At 42.2% G+C, this 17,498-nt stretch overlaps 2 protein-coding genes across 2 annotated transcripts in view; one reads left to right on the top strand and one right to left on the bottom strand.

The window, feature by feature from the left end:
* LOC135200334 (large ribosomal subunit protein eL22-like) overlaps positions 1 to 17,498 on the top strand; it is a 182,782-nt gene that overhangs the window by 134,317 nt on the left and 30,967 nt on the right. The window lies entirely within an intron of this gene.
* LOC135200335 (synaptobrevin-1-like) overlaps positions 1 to 17,498 on the bottom strand; it is an 84,648-nt gene that overhangs the window by 51,111 nt on the left and 16,039 nt on the right. Inside the window, 1 exon segment of the mRNA XM_064228905.1 lies at positions 13,989 to 14,142. Within this exon segment, the coding sequence (XP_064084975.1) occupies positions 13,989 to 14,142 (154 nt within the window).

The raw sequence follows: 17,498 nt of genomic DNA, 5'->3' as shown, positions 1-17,498 counted from the left end.
ATACCTGAATGGTAGCTAATGATACATGAATATATTTATTTTGTGCTGATATTCTGCCATCTTCAGAAATTCAATTGATCCACAAGGTCTTTAATCAAGTCCCTTACTATCTGATTATTGCAATCAAAATCACCCCAACTATGATTAAATGCACAGCTCAAAAGCTCAAGAGGCAATAAATATTTAAAATTGACACAGGAAAATGGCCTCCAAAACTTTGAAAAACTGTCCAATTTCTTTCTTTTTATTTTGTGATATCAAACCTGTGATATTTAATGGTATGTACTACACACTCTGAGTTAGAAAAAAAAAAAAATAGCAAAAAATATCATACAGCTCCCTCACAGCTAGTTATAAAAACGTCAATTAACCAGACCAATAAGCTAATACTCTTAGCTCTAACAGGAATGGCCCAAAAGAGCATGTTCCAAAGAAATGAATGTTAAATTTTATCTCCCAAGTCATGACTGTTAAAATTTCACTGTTGGATCGAGTGCAAATATTGAAGAGTGGCAAAATTTCACACAAAATATATTTTATTGTAAATACTGCATTTATTCCCTTCAAAAGGGAACTGGTTGGGTTGGATGGGATCATTAATTACTTATGCATTAAGCAGTGTGTGATTTGTTTTTAGTTATAACTTATTACCATTAATGTGTATACAGTGCATATTATACTAGAGGTAAACCAGATGGCTATGTATGCATATTTCATATACATATATATATATGACCACAACACACTAGCAGATTTCTTGACATTTCTACCCCTGCTATTTTATGCAAATGACCACGAATCTTAAGAAAAAAAATTCCATTTCATTATAAATGAAAATTCCATAAGAAATCAAAACCCTGAGTTCAAAAAGCCCGTATTTCGAGGAAAATTGTTCTTTGATAAGTAGAAATTTGGTCACACAGGCCAATGTGTTAACTGGCTATGGCAGGACATGGTGGTGAACAATTGTATTTAGCAACATCTTCTAAGCACATAACTTTATGCTACGCGAGCTGCTTTGATCTTTAGGACAAAGCAGTTATAAGATCACAGTGCATGTAGATATATATGGGTGTAACCACTTTCAACCTGTACTAATTTGCTTAAAAGATCTAAATACTTTTGAGTCTGTCACATGTTGAAATTCACGTCTGAAAAACTCGCTTTGTACCAAATCCATCAAATTCACTTCCATAACATATATTATAACACGTAAAATCAACACCCAATACTGTACCACTAAATTAACCTGTCAGGAACCCATATTGTACAAGACAACATTCTCTGTTGCTTAAGGCATTCTATCTTTGCATTTTAAGTGTGTAATGTAAGCTTTCTACATTTCAAATGTGTTATATAAGCTTTCTAAGTGAGATATGTTGAAGATAAAAGCTTAGAAATTTTAGTTAGGCTACGTTGTTATTATATGGTCTCACAATTAATTTCATCACTGTTCTTCCATCTGATACCTTATGAAACATAACTGCCTTGTTATACATTCTTCAAACTTACTAAAATGCATATTTGCAGGGAAAGCAGTTGCCACTCATTCTAAGAGCTTACAAAGTGGAATACACTTCATAATACTGTACCACCATCTGATAAATTCAAGTTACCAAGAACATGACAATTCGTAGTTAACATGATTAAGGCCATTTGAATTACAAAGAGTAATTAATTATGAGAGAAACATGATTAGGGCATTTGAATTACAAAGAGCAGTTAATTATGAGAGAAATTAACTATCAACTTAAGGTTGGTTACTATAGAACTGGAATGTGCCAATCTCATTGCCAAACTTGCAACAAAGGAGGGCTAAAGAAAGCCTGTAAATTCCTAAACTTTTTTGTTTACTTAATGAAAACATCCCTATAAAAAATTGTATTTATACTCAAATAACACACAATCTCACATATCATGCAACCCCCAAATTTTCACTGTAAAACAATGATTTTATCATGTATCTAAAGTAACATGCGCGTTCAATTTTTCAGACCAAACTACAATAGGCTAACTTCTTTTCCTCCTCTTTATCTATTCCATTTTCTAGTTAGGCTAACCCTTTTTCCTCCATCTCTTTATCTATCCCATGTTCTAGTTAAGTTAAAAAGAGTAAAAGAGAAAGCTAAAAGTATCGTCAGTAATGTTATACTTATTGTGTAAACGCATACAGTGGACCCCCCGTATTGGCGTTCTCCAGATTTGCGGACTCTTACATTCGTGGATTTCTCTCGGGAACGTTTCCCCGCATTATTCGTGGAAAATTTGCATAATCGCTGTATTTTTCTAAGATAAATATCCACAAATTCCTGGTTTTTTTTATCAATTTCATCATAAAATGCACTTTTTGTGATAAAATTATTAAAAAAACCAAGTATGAACAAGTTTTAACTAAGTTTTAAATAAGTTTTAACTAATGAAATATACCAAATTTGTAACTAATTTGTATTTTTCATAACTAACAAACCTGAGGTCTTAACATTAGGATTTACTAGCGCCAAGCTGGAAACCGGTAGAATTAAAATTACACTTGTGAGATCCAGGGACTAATGGCATCTATACCAGGTCACGGGGCATGTATACCCAGAATGCCCACGGCTACCTGTGACCCATCAGTTATATTTCTAACCCAGTTTAGACTGCTAGAGGGGTGGTTCGAGGTGGGCCTTTAACTGTTAAGACCTCAGGTTTGTTAGTTATGAAAAATACAAATTAGTTACAAATTTGGTATTTGTTCATACACGAAACAAACCTTCGGTCTTAACATTAGGATAGACTTACTATTGGAGGGAGGTAAGTCTCTACAACTGACTGGGAGTTTGCCACCTTATCCATTTCCGAATATATAGGGAAATTCTAGAGAATGGACAATGAACCTAGGACCAAAGATATAAGCGGATCTATTGGTTTCCTCCCACTGGGTGTAGATACCATTCTACTGTTTACTCTTGTCCCTTGCGACTGGATCCACCTTCACCCCTCTTTTCCTTATTATCCAGAGGGGTGTGTTGCTACTGAAAAGTATATCATCAGCTAAGATAGCTTCACAGTATGGCTGACCATCTCACCTGCATCTAGTCCGTTCCAGCACATGACGGTACTCTCCTTCATATTGCCCGTAGTTAAAGGAGTAGGAAGAAAGTAGTAAAGAAAAAAGGACCAGTCATCCCATTCATTCTACTTTCATACCTTCATCTTAGACTAGACGCAAACTGACCCGCCAGGGGCACTGGATGAACTATATCACTTGTTGGGCCGCCACCACTGGACCCAAGGAAAAGGTGTCCAAGGATCTATGGGCAACATCTTTCAAATAAAATGAGGTGAAAGTTGTTTGGCGCTTCCACACGCCAGCTTTCAGAATTTTATCCACAGACATGTTCTTCTTAAATGCCAGGGAAGCACTCACACCCCTGATGTCATGAGCTCTAGCTCCCACCTGGCTATCTGACCCTCTGTCTTCTGCAGTATAAGCATTTCTGATCGTCTCCCTTAGCCAAAATGATATTGTATTCTTGGACACTTCCTTCTTGTTCCGTCCTGTACTTACGAACAACCTCTGGCACCCCGGCCTGAGGTGCCTTGTTCTCTTTAAGTACTCCCTTAGTGCCCTGACAGGGCACAGGAGCATTTCAGCTTTGTCGTTGTCTACAAAGTCTGCCAAGGAAGGTATGGTAAAGGAGTCGAATCTGCCGTCTACTATTGTTGGATTTTGGGTCTTTGCCACGAATTCTGGGACAAACTCACACACCATTGATCTCCAACCTCTCGAGTGCTTTATGAGATATGAGAGGCCACATGTAGCTCCCCCACCCTTTTGGTTGAAAAGCCAGGGCCAATAAGAAGACTGTCTTCAGGGCAGGCTCCTATCCGTGGACTGCCTTAGTGGTTCGTAAGGGGGTTTTGTCAGACTACTCAGTACCTTGGTCAGATCCCAATCTGGGGCTTTTAGCTCCTTTGGTGGGCATGACTGTTCAAAGCTCCTCATCAGCATGGCCAACTCCCATGAAGACGATATGTCCACTCCTTTCATTCGTAAGACTGAGGCTAGAGCAGCCCTGTACCCCTTCACTGCAGATACAGACATATGTTTTTCTGTTCTGAGATATATCAGAAAGTCTGCTAACTGCTGAATAGTGGTACCGAGTGGAGACACGTTCCCCCTACGACACCAATCACAGTATGCTGACCACTTCCCTTGGTATACTGTCGCAGATGATTTTCTGATATTACCTGCCATCTGAGTTGCTGCTTTCTGCGAAAACCCTCGCTCTCGGAGGAGATACTTGACAGTCTCCACCCGTGAAGCGATAGGGACTTCACCGACTGGTGGTACCTCTCCACGTGAGGCTGACACAGAAGGTTGCTCCATGGAGGTAACTCTCTTGGCACATCTACTAGGAGTTCCAGTAGGTCTGGAAACCACTCTGCTTTCGGCCATAACGGGGCTACCAGGGTCATCTTGAGGTTCTGAGACCGCATTACCCTGTTCAGAACCTGACGGATTAGACAAAATGGAGGAAATGCGTACACGTCCAGATTGTCCCAGGGGTGTTGTAGCGCATCTTCTGCTACTGCCTCTGCGTCCGGGACTACTGAACAATACACTTCCAACTTTTTGTTGTACCTGGTTGCGAATAGGTCTATGATCGGTCCTTCCCACAACATGAGCATCCTGTCCACTACCTGTTGGTGTAGGGACCACTCCGTTCCCAGAATCTGATCCCTGCGGCTCAACTTGTCGGCCACTATGTTTCTTTTTCCCGGAATATACCTGGCTTTGATGTCTACCAGGTTCTCTATAGCCCACTGGTGAAGTTGAACTGTCATCACATGTAACTGCCGAGAAACTAGGCCTCCTTGCTTGTTTATATAAGCTACTACTGTGGTGTTGTCTGACATCAATACCACTGAGTGTCCCTTTACTCTCTCCCTGAATTCTTGTAGAGCCAGGAAAGCTGCTTTCAACTCCAGCACGTTTATATGGAGTTCTCTGTCCTTGCAACTCCATTTTGCTGACACCATCAACTCCTCCATATGGGCTCCCCAGCCTTCTAGTGACGCATCCGAGAACAGCAAGAGGTCTGGGGAGGATTGTTGAAGGGGGACACCCACTGTCAGATTGTCGTCGTCCACCCACCACAGCAAGTCTTTCCTCACTTCTGCCGACAAGGGAATTTGCTCGTACGGGTGATCTACTGTTGGTGACCAAAACTCCTTCATCCTCCATTGTAGGGACCGAAGGTGTAGCCTTCCTTGTGGTACTAGCTTCTCCAGGGAGGTTAGGATTCCCAGCACCACCTGCCACTGTCTTGCTGGCTGTGTCTGCTTTCCCAGAAAGGCATTCACCACTTGTTTGCATTTCTGTATTCTTTGGTCTGTCGGGAATACTTTGGCTTGTGTTGTGTCTATCACCATTCCCAGATATTCCAAACGTTGACTTGGATCCAGCTGCGACTTCTGCTGATTCACCACAATACCTAGGCTGTGACAAAGCTGCAGGAGGGCCGCCCTGTCCCTGAGTAATTTCTCCCTGGACTTTGCTATCACCAGCCAATCGTCCAGATATCTTATCAGCCTGATCCCCTGAGCATGCGCCCACGCCGACACGAGGGTGAACACTCTTGTAAAAACTTGAGGAGACGTTGTCAATCCGAAGCACCCCAATGAATACAGGGGGACCACTGTACAGCCAGAAACAGCGGATTTGCTATGAGCAACCGAATCCAATAACTACAGTGGCTTGCTTGCATTTCAACCATCATATGATAGTCAAAACTTACCGTAGTTATGTACAAATGACGTTAAAAAGAATAGGACTCATACATTTTTATTACTATATCCTAATTTTCTATGGAGAAAAGATTGGCAAGGGCATATAGTACTGCTAAATTTAAGCTGCTAGTTGTAGCTGAAGCTGAGGAAAGAATGGTCATCTGCTAACGACTATAATTGTGCATTGGCAACATGGAAACTTGAGTATATATAGCACCATCAAACTCAACCATAAACGAAATTTGAGAGAAATGGGTTTTAATCAAAACTATTTGGCATGAAAGAAAACATTTTACTGTGTTCACTCCGATAAAAGATAAATATGTAAAGCTCATAGTATTCTGATGAAGTCAAGTGAAAATATAGAACGCAATCTGTCAATTTCTTACGCAATAAACATGCCCTAAGCGCCATCTACTAACGAAAAAAAAAACTAAATTTCATTCACAACTGTGCGAATTCAAGTGATATTTTGACTTAAAAACACTTTGTATAACGTAAAATAACCCTGTCCCATATCAATAGAGTACCTTGAGATTTATTTACGCTAACTAGAAGCAAGAAAATCGCTCTGATTTGACTTCAGTACCGCAAAATAGACTTAGCTCACAATCGTCCTCAGCTGATTTGCAAACCAAAACATTGATTGCTATTTTTGTATTTTATAATAGAACAATAGTAATATGAAAATACATACATTATTATTGGATGCAGTGAAGTAAAGCATACTTTTTAGAAGACCCATGGAAAAGATGCATATTCATTATGTTTGTATTTTGTCAAACGATACTAGTATGTGAATATTACATACGCTAATTCTATATCTCATGTATGATGTGACCCCCCTTAAAATTAGTTCCAAAATTAGGTCTTCAAAAGTCGCATGATATGCGAGTACATGCAGTATGTATCAGACATGAGCAAAAAATTTTTAATGCTCATGGGGACTAAGATGACATTATTAAGTGGTCCGGACAAACCAACCATCGAAAAGCCACAGGTCTCATGATATGACCAATTCTTAGGCAACAGAAAACAGCACTCATCTCCTTGCCTTGTGAAGTCTACATCTAAACTTCCATATCTAAGTAGAAACAAAAAACCTTTGCCAAATAAGCAGCTTCAGGTAAAAACGTAACTTTGATCACAAACTACTGTACTAACTCCTATTGTTCTTGAAGCATTGCACACTGAAGTCCTGATAAACACAATCAACTTCCCAGTAAAAAGGGATAAGGTACATGAAAAGCTCAATACCAAACATGAACACAAACAACCATTACTTCACATACCAAATTTTATAAAACAATAAAATGGTGTTATATCCTATATACATATCAAAAAAGGCAGCCAGCAGAAAAGGATGGTACACACAACCAAAAAATTGGGTCTGCACAAGAAGAAGAAAACCAAACAATGAAACTGTATACTGCTATAGTAAAGAACTGCAGGCCATTTACCAAAAAAGTTAAAGTAAGGTAGGAGGATTACAGAATACTTAGAGGAGGAAGAAGATAATCAGTCTTCTACCTCTCAAGAAAGGGCAATTGCTGAAAGACAAGTAAATAGCAGAACAGCTAAATTACGCAATACAAAAACTAGTTAAGTGAAAATGAAGGAGAAAAGGTCTGGGGCACAAGGTCCATTACTGGATGACAAACTCATACCAAAGATAAGGTCAGAACAAATGGCAAATCAGGTAAAAAAAAGGATTTTCAATTAAATTCATACTGAACACTACTCCTCAAGAGTGCCGCTCTGTTGTTTTAGAGCAGATTTTTAAGAATCTAGCCTCCAACATGTGTTCAGCATCTCAAAAGCTTTAGTGCACTGGAAAACATTTACATCATAAAGTAAGCACCCTGTACATGGACCTGCTGAAGGCAGATCCTTGTGACCAGGCAGAGAAGAACAAGGTTTAGGCAGGTCCATGTGACCAGGCAGAGAAGAACAAGGTTTAAAGAACGAAGGCCCCAAACAGGAAAATGATTACTGAAAAAGTTGACCAAACAAACAAAAGGCCATAGGTGGCATAGAAAGCTTTAATGCCTAGGGACCTCAACGTGGCAAAGCCTAACTTGACCTAACCTTCTGCCCCCACTAAAATGGAATTATCTGTTTATCATGAATTATCTGTTTCTCATGTGTTCTTTTGTCCTTCAAGATACTTCAGGACCGCTCAAGAGTCAAGTGATTCAGTCTGGGTGAATCAGTAATATAAATAAAAAAATCACAATTTCTTGGTAATTTGTATTTTTCCTAGCTATACTTACCTCGAACTACTTCAATAGGAGAACCTGGGATATCATCCAGGTACTGACCAGAAAAATCCAGTTATCCCCTCCTCACCAAGCCACACATGGCGGATGGATACATGCCCCAGAGGTCAACAGCCATGCGACATGAGCCAAGGGTTGCCAGTGCTTTCCACCTCCTAATATCTCCTGCCATAATAAGGTACCAGGGGAAGGCTGGGAGGGAATAATGAAACCTTCAGTAATTTGTGGTAAGTACCATAGCTAGGAAAAATACAAATTACCAAGAATTTGTGATTTGTTCCAATGCCATCTACTTACCTCGAACTACTTTAATAGATTTATCCCTTAGGAGGTGGGGGGTAGCTTATGGAATCCAGCCCACCGTGACCCGACGTGGGGAGCAAGTGTTGACAGCCCAGCCCTGCTCATTAGAATGCATGGGGCTGGGAGACTCCTTCCATGGTATTGGTTGGTAGTGGGAGAGGGGGATTCCAGAAAATTCAACAAAATAAACTATGGGTTTTGTCCAGGTCCTTCTCAAGTTCATAAGGCCTCAAGGCTTACCTGAAGAACTCGTTGGATCCCTTGTGTACCTCGCGGTACGTCCGAGGCGAAGGGTGAAAGAGAGGGGGGAAAAAAAGGGTCACACATTCATACTGCCACTGCCACTCACACTCTTCCTGAGTCCTATGCTCGGTGGTGGGTTAGACCTGTTGCTGGGCCACCTCCACCAGCCCAATCAAGAATGCATCCAGTGACTTGCGGGTGCAATCCCTTAAGTAGTGGGCCATGAACATGGACTGTCTGTTCCACACCCTGGCCCTCAAGATCAGGTTGACTGCAAAGTTCTTCAAGAAGGCTAAAGAGGTGCCTATGCCTCTGATCACGTGGGTTTGGTACCCCGCGGGAGAGGTTTACCCACTCCTTCGTAAGCCCTTCTGATTGTCTCCCTTAGCCAGAAGGAGATCGTGTTCCTCGAGACCGCCTTTTTCACCGAGCCTGTGGACATGAACAGGCTCCTAATACCCGGCCTGACCTTAGCTGTTCTACTGAGGTACTACCCCACCGATCTGACTGGGCATAAGAGGAGATCCAGTGGGTCTCCTAAAGTCGCTAAGGCCAGAATCAAGAACTCTCTGAAACTGAAGTCTGAAACTGCAGGATTCTGGTTCTTAGCTACGAAGGAGGGAACATAACGAAAGGTGAGATCCTTCCACCCCCTCAAGTGGGTAACCTTGTAAGCCAACCTGTGCAGTTTGCCAACCCTTTTGCCAGAGGCCAGGACCAGAAGGAAGACTATCTTCAGGGTCAACTCCCTGTCAAAAATGTCCTTCAGAGGCTTGTAGGGGGGGGGCTATTCAAGGAATCCAGGACACTCGCAACGTCCCATTGAGGGGCACGCATCAGACTCGGGGGGCACAACTGTTTGAACCCTTTGATTTACATCGAGAGCTGCCTGGAATTCCCCAAGTCCACGCCCTTCAGAAGGAAGACCTGCCCAAGGGCCACCCTGACCCCCTTCATGGCTGCACCTGAGAGGCCTTTGTCAAGTCTCAGGTGTACTAGGAAGTCTTCTATCTGTGGAATTTTGGCTTGCAGGGGCTTCAGGCCTCTCCCCCTGCACCAATTCCCATTTGACCTGATAAATAGGGGAGACTGCTCTCTTAGAGAAGCCTTCCTTACTCAAGAGCCACTCAATAGTCTCCACCCGTGAAGGGAGAGGGCTTGGAGCCCTTCATGAAACCTCCCGAAGACCGGACCGGTCTGAGGGGGAGCTCCCAGGGATCTTGCACTGCCAGACCCTGGAGGCCCGGAAACCACTCCCTGTCTGGCCACATGGGGAGCTACCAGGGTCAGATGGATGCCCTTTGCCCACCTTAGCCAGTTCACCACCTGCCTGATCACTCCGAAGGGCGGGAATGCGTACGCATCCATCCTGTCCCACAGGTGCTGGAAAGCGTCCTCCAGTGCTGCTGCTGGATCTGGCACTGGGGAGCAGAACACTGGCAGTTTGGCATTCAACCTTGTTGCGAACAGGTCCAGGGAGGGGGAACCCCACTTTTCGATCAGTTCCCTCTCCACCTGGGAATGCAAGGACCACTCCAAACCTATCACTCGTCCTTTCCTGCTTGGGCCATCTGCCATCACGTTTCTTTTCCCAGGAATGAACATTGTAGTCAAGTGTCATTCCAATCCCTTCGGCCCACTCCAGGATTTCCTCTTTTGAGTTCGCACAGGTGATGGGACCTCACACTGCCCTGCTTCTTGATGTAAGCCACCACCGTGGTATTGTCACACATCAGTGCCACTGCCCAGTTTGTGATCATCTGCTCGAAACCCTTCAAGACCCGCTGGAAAGCCTGAAGCAGAGGGTCGTGAACTGGAATGTCTCGCCCTCCCACCTTATCCGCAAGTATTTCCTGCTGGATGGGTCATGAAATCCCTTCCCTCAAGGCAGCCAAGATCTACCTCGGGGTCTCCATCTTGGAGGGTGTCTTCAAGATGGTGTTCAACATCGAGAGGTCTATGAACAGTCTCCACCCCCCGGAGGCCTTCTCCTCCAGATAAAGGTGGCTGAAGAACCCGGCGGAGTTGTCCCCCACCTGTTGGAGGGCTCCCTTCTCCAGCAATGACCGGACTTCTGACCGCAAAGCCTCCCCATGTCGGGAGTCCCAAGGCAGAGATGAGTGAATCTCCAGTTCCCCGGTCAGGGGAGGCCTGAACGGTCCGAGCAGCAGTCATGGGACACGTCGGGACCGCAGCCGGCACCACCGGAACCAGAGGGGGAAAGGCCAATAGGGCAACAGCACACCCCGCCCATGGGACCATCATGGGATCCACATGATGGGGTGAACATCGAGGGACCGCCTGGCCAGGGAGCAGGGCCGCCGATGACAGTGCAACCCGTCACGGCAGCTACCGCTCCTACTCTGACCCTCCGATCACGGCTACAACAGGGTGAGCGGGAGCCACGGTTAGAAGAGATGGCCGAACGGGCCCTACTCCTCCTAGCACAGCGCCGCTTCTTTGCCCTGCACCTCCTCCAGTGGAAGGCCTCATGCAAGGAAGAGTAGTCTGACGACGAAGAACACTTTGGAGGAAGAAACTTTCCTCTTCGACTTCTTCCTCTTCTTGCTGGGTCTGGCCCAGGGGGAAGCTGCTAGGCCCTGAAGCCTAGCCTGGACAAGGGCCACTGCCACCAGAGGCACCCCGCCCCCGGGGAGCAGAAAGGACTGCTGGCCCACCACATCTAGCTGGAGCTGCGGGGACATGCCCCAGAACGTAAAGTCCTCTTCTCTTAGCGGGGATCTGAACAGGGTGCCGGTCCAAGACCGGGTCTGTCACTCTGAGGATCCCATCAGTTCCCGCTGCCTCCAAGGGACACCATACAGTTCTAGGGACGCGAACAGGATCCTCAGCGAAGCGGAAGGCAACACGCTGGTAGAGCTGGTCGGCCCAAGGGTCGGGTCCACCGACCCAGAGCTCAAGCCCGCTACGGGGGCTACTTCCAGGCACATGGGAACTGCCGCAGGGGGAGCCGGACCAAGTAGCCCAAGTAGAGTACCCAACGCTGCCCATGTGGACAGCATCTCGGCCGACGGCATACCCTGCAGCTTGAAGCGGTTCCACACCTCTTTCAACAGATCCTCGTCCCGTGGCAGGGCAACTACCTGGACGGGTATAGAAATGAATGGATCTTCGGGCTCTGCAATGGGCAGAGACCCAGCAATGGACATACCTAGATCCCCACACTGGGCGGGGACGGGGGAAGACTTCGGGGGAGAAGATGGCGACGGGGCCGGTCTGGCAGACAAAGGCTCTGCCGAACGCTACTTCTTTGAGAGGGACTTGTCCTTTTTAGTCTTCTTCCTCTTTGTGGCCAACTTAACCCAATGTAAAGGGGGCCAATCCACACACTCCTCGCATGTGGAACCTGCGAGCACAGACCGCCACGACACTTGGTACACAAAAAATGAGGGTCAACTGCCAACGTGGACAGGAAGGCTTCACAAGACTTCATCTCCGAAGGGCCTGGGCACCGACGTTGAGGGGGCTCGGACTCCATCGAGCAAAGGGCGCACACACACAGACACATAAGGGAGGGAGAGACTAACTCACAAAAAGAAAGGGAAAAGTTTAAGATCAGGTCGATACCGCAAAAGATGAGCTGATACGTGTTAATGGGTCAGTGACCAGGAAAGCACTAGGGACCCCACTCAGGTCGCATGGGCATTGACCCCCAGGGCATGTATCCTTCTGCCATGGTGTGGCTTGGTGATGGGGGGATCGGATTTTTCTGGTCAGTACCGGGATGATATCCCAGGTTCTCCTATTAATGTAGTTCGAGGTAAGTAGATGGTGTCAGAACAATTATAAAATTATAGTAATAATACTGCAATGGGTACTGTAATGTTAAATTGTATTTCATTAGGATACAAATTATTAGTCTATCCCTAACATAAAATGTCCTCTAATATAATCTCTTAAATGAGTAAAATTAGTCTCAAATACTCAACTATTTTTAACTCAAAAAATCATTAAGTCAGTCCTTTATAATGCATAAACTTATTTTGGCACCTGATTCCACTTACTTGTGTAGTATAAAACTCACTTGTAACACACACTAAAGCCAGATTGAAGTTGATAAAAATTTAATGAATTTTACCTAAACCTTACATTATTTTTTCTACTATATAAAAAACATTTTACATCTGGCTTTCCATGTAAAAGATTAAGACTTGAAGTTTAGTTCTCTGCTCTCTCCTATCCTATGTACTTTCTGCCTTAATTTCCGACTACTTCACAGTTTTTAACAATGACCTATCTTCATATTTTGATAGGTCTTTGTAGTGGTCTTCATCCTGTTGCTTCATTATTTACCCCTACCTCCTCATCATGTACTTGACCATTTCAATCACTGATCTTGGTCTTTAAGACTGACTGGCTACTTTCAACAAATAAATATTGGCTTTGTAAATTTTTTCACCAAATATTTCAGTACGCTTACAAGATCTGTAGAATTAAATGGTTTGTTTGTTCATCACCCACGAAAAACAATCCCAACACCACTGCTTAAAGCCAAACTATCACTAAAACAACACCCCAAAAGCCCAAGGCATGCTTTTCTGGCCTACCTGCTCGGGCTTCAAATTCTGACAGTTTCCCCTCTCTGATCATCACCCGTTCCATGTTCTTACGCATTATCGTTGCTACCTGTCAGTGCGCAAGAGACAGTGAACGACCTTTACTAAATAAATGAATGTACAATACAATGCTGATGGTAAGGTGGCACTTGGATCAATGTTATGTGTGACACTGTCACCATATCCCTTCCCAATTTACATATTACATCAAGTCTCTACTTCATTAGCAAAGGATTGTCAAAATGTTTCAACAAATGTCATTGCATGCTCTCCTGCATGAAAATTAACAATATCAAAACTACACATAATATAAAAAAAAAATCATAAGGCATCATTAATGTAATGCTGATATTTTACTTTCTATTGTCAGTCTTCACCAAAAATGAAGTTCTGAGCTGGAATAAACACTTCAAGTTAGTAGATACTGGGATATTGTTCAATTCCAATTCAACCTTATAGATTGTTGGACAGCTGCTTTCCATCTATTACATAAAAAAATTGTTTTTAAATAGAAGCAACTTCAGACTAACATCCAGAATTTCTTAATACTTAAACCAAGTTATCTACATACATACCAGAATACCATACTACTGTACTCATATTTTCAACAGATTGAATACTACTCACATACACACACAACAATAATCGCTCGCAGGTAACACACACATTCATGTCAACGACACACTCAAAGGTGAAACTAGAATGATTGGTATGTATAAGAAAAAGAATGAAAACATTTAAATTTCATAAGCAAGACAACCTTGAAGTCTCTGATGTCTCCTCTCCACATCAAGAGGACACTTTATCCTACCTCATCTACTTGTGCTTGCGTCTGTTGCAGTCTTTTGGATGCTGCTATCTGCTGTGGTCCGCGTGGTCCCCCTACAATCTCCCCATTTTCCCCCGTGGGAGGGGCCTCCCCTGGAGCAGCCCCAGGCGCTGCTGCTGCACCACCCTCAGTCGACCTAACAATGCAGAAGAAGAATTAGATCGAAATCTAGAGTATTTTGTTCTTTACACTTTAGGTCTTACACCTCACCTTTTTTATGTCCCCAAACAAAATTATGTGTAACCTGACAAAGGCCATGATTTGGGGAGCCATTGGTAAAAATGTTCCATAACAAAAAAAAAAGCATGACAAATAAAGTGGAGCACGCAAAGGATTATGAAAGGTAGCTATTATAGTCATAATATACAGTATACTAAGCTTAAAAGGTAGCTATTATAGTCATAACACACAGTATACTAAGCTATTACAATAGTATAGTCATAATACAGTACAGTATACTAAATACAAAAAATTATTAATAAGGGAAAGTTATAGCAGTATAAGGTATCCTAAAGAATTACCTACAGACTGCATGTTTTAATTCAATCAATAATTTTTTTTAAATCACAAATAAATCATATACTTTAATATAGAACAGAATTATTCCACAGAAACACTGTCTAGCTAAACCAACTTTACAGATATCGAAAAGAAAGACCCTACTGCACATGGTCAGACCATTGTCCAGCATCCCAAAAGGCCTCCAAGCATTTCTCCTAGCCAAGTTCAATCAAGAAAATGTGAGGGGAAGCAAGGGGGACATTATCAGTTATGATAAATTGAGGTTGTAAACAAACATGCCTCCCTGTAACATGAGAGAAGAGTGCAACATAAGTCTGCTCAGTGTAGAAACAGACATGAACAGGCATAGTGGATATTTCATCTATCAAGATCTACCCAGGCTGGGAAATTTCTGAAGAGAATGAGACAATTTATGATTATGTACTGGAACACTATTTCCTAAAAAAAAATCTTCCTTCACTTGTGGATACAATGCACACCCTTTGCCAAACTCACTCACTTTACAGTTGAGTTTTGCAGAGTGAAAGGTTCAGATAATTGTCACTTGACTACTAAAATTTGACTATTACATGAAAAAAGAATATTAGTGAAAAAATATGACTGTGACAAAAAGAAAATTGCAAAGGAAAATCTGACTGGGGAAAACTTTGCCAATAATACTTTACTGCAATAAAATTTTGACAACATTATTTTATGTTTAACATGCATTTAACATTCATATACATACACTTCTTTTCATTTTGTAAAATAGGTAAAGAACAATTCTGTTGTATATTGGACAGTTGTGCTTGACCACTTCTAACCCTAGAGTATCTAGCAAAGACTATGGATGCCCAAATGTATGGCCAGGCATACTTCACATTTAGTTGTGGCACCATACAGTCTAACTATTAAGTGCTCTCAATGAGCAGTGCATGGAGGAGTTTAATGAAGTTTACAATTAGCAAACAGGTTTCCACGGTGTTTGAATGAGTTGCCCTCATTCCCTGCTTACTGACAACTAAACCTTCAGCTCTATCATTCATGTTTGCTTAAAGCAAGGTTACTAGAGTAGAGAAGCCCTTAAGTGGCTGACGAGGATTGTCGAGTACAAGTAATTTTTGAAGGGTTTCCCCTACACAGAACAAAAGGAATCAGGACAAGATAAATAAAATCAATAATCCTTGAAATACTTACTTATGCCCCTTTCACATGCACAAATGCACTGTCAACTATTTATACTGTAACCATGATTTGTATTCTCCATTTCTCTTTAAAAAAATCTGAATACAATCATCTAATCTAATTAATATTAATATAAGGGACATGACCCGCTCCCAATTCCCACAATTCCGCCATCCAATAGATCCATTTAAAAAGCCATCTTGAGGCCATTTTGGATTTCTTTGGCTCAGTTATTAGTGATGGAACTGCGGTCTTTCAGTTATTAGTGCTGGAACTGCAGTCTTTCGTAGTAATGAACCAATTGAAAACTATTTAAAGCACTATTCTGTGAAATTCTGCAGGGAGCCTAATGTCCCCAGGTCCAAAGAGAAGCCCTTTCTGGGCTTAGGCAGGCTACCTGGGGAACTCAGGTGTGCAGGTTAAACCAAGGATGCCCTCCACACAACTTCTAGTAACTGGTACCAGAAAATCAAAGACATGTCTTCTTCAAAACTCCAAACCTTTCTTCAAAACTCAAAACGGTTAAGATAATCAAGACCCCCACACTTCTTACCAAATACCAATCAAAATAGTTGAAAATACAGGAATTTCATAAACTCAATATAGACAATACTGTACAACCCAGAATAAGACAGTGTCAGGTACACAAACCATCTGCAAATTACATGCAAGATGTTGTTATTACTGTATAAATATTTAGTAGTTAAACAAGATCAACACTTCACATTTTCACTTTCAAAAGGCTGGAGTGAAGGATCGTTCATAAAAATGAACACAATGAAGGATCGTTCATAAAAATGAACACAAAATTTCACCATGATACAAGCTAAAGTAGTTGGAGAGCTATCTTGGAAAACATCAATAAAAACTGTTATCTAAAATTTTATTCCACATTGGTTACTTCAAATTTGGATGCTCCATTTTCTCTTGACTATAAAAAGATCCATGTGTAAGTATTGTGCAAACATAAGTGTTTGCATTTAAGCAGAAACATGTTAAAATAAAACTAAGATGAAAGGCCTAAAAAAGTTTTGATAAGTAATCCTATTGCCAATTCTTAGGAGTTCAGAATGATGCTCCCTCATACAAGCTATAAATATACATAGACAACACTATTTCTCTAACATTGCAAATACGACCTGCACACTGAAAAATATTGGTGGAAAAGCAGGGTTTTCAGAGCATGCAGACTATTATAGTTATTTCAGTCTTGTGAAACTAAAATAAAATAAAACTAAAATAAAATAAAATTAGACAACATACTTTGTAATGATCTTAATGCACATTGCATAGCAATTAAAAATGACCTTTATACCTATTTCAAACCCTCCGATATCAAACCCTCAATATCGGAAGTATCAGCAGCAAAGATGTTTTCATAATAAAACTAATATTGCGATACTTACCTGAACACCTGAATTGGGCCTGGTCACTGACCAGCCCAAACTATATCCCCACATATTTACCCACCAAGTGGGTAATTTCAACTGTCACCGTTACCAACGCTGCAAGTAAAATCTAGTCAAATGAGTTACCTGTTACCATTGGCAATGCTGGTGCAAGTACCGGCCACCACAGGCCTGTCTCCTCAGTTGAATCATTCACTATCAAACTGAAGTGGGGAGGAGGGTGGGAATCATTCAGGTGTTCAGGTAAGTATTATAATATTAGTTTTATAATGAAAACTTCATATTGGAATACACTCCCTGAACACCTGAATTAGCCCGATTAACAAAATTTTAATGGCAGTGGGATCAATCTAATTCAGCCTGACCTGTCCACAGAGCGTATGCAGGTAACTCCTAA

This window comes from Macrobrachium nipponense, chromosome 26, assembly GCF_015104395.2.
Source record: "Macrobrachium nipponense isolate FS-2020 chromosome 26, ASM1510439v2, whole genome shotgun sequence".
Lineage (NCBI taxonomy): Eukaryota > Metazoa > Arthropoda > Malacostraca > Decapoda > Palaemonidae > Macrobrachium > Macrobrachium nipponense.
This window is presented reverse-complemented; position numbering and strand designations above follow the sequence as displayed.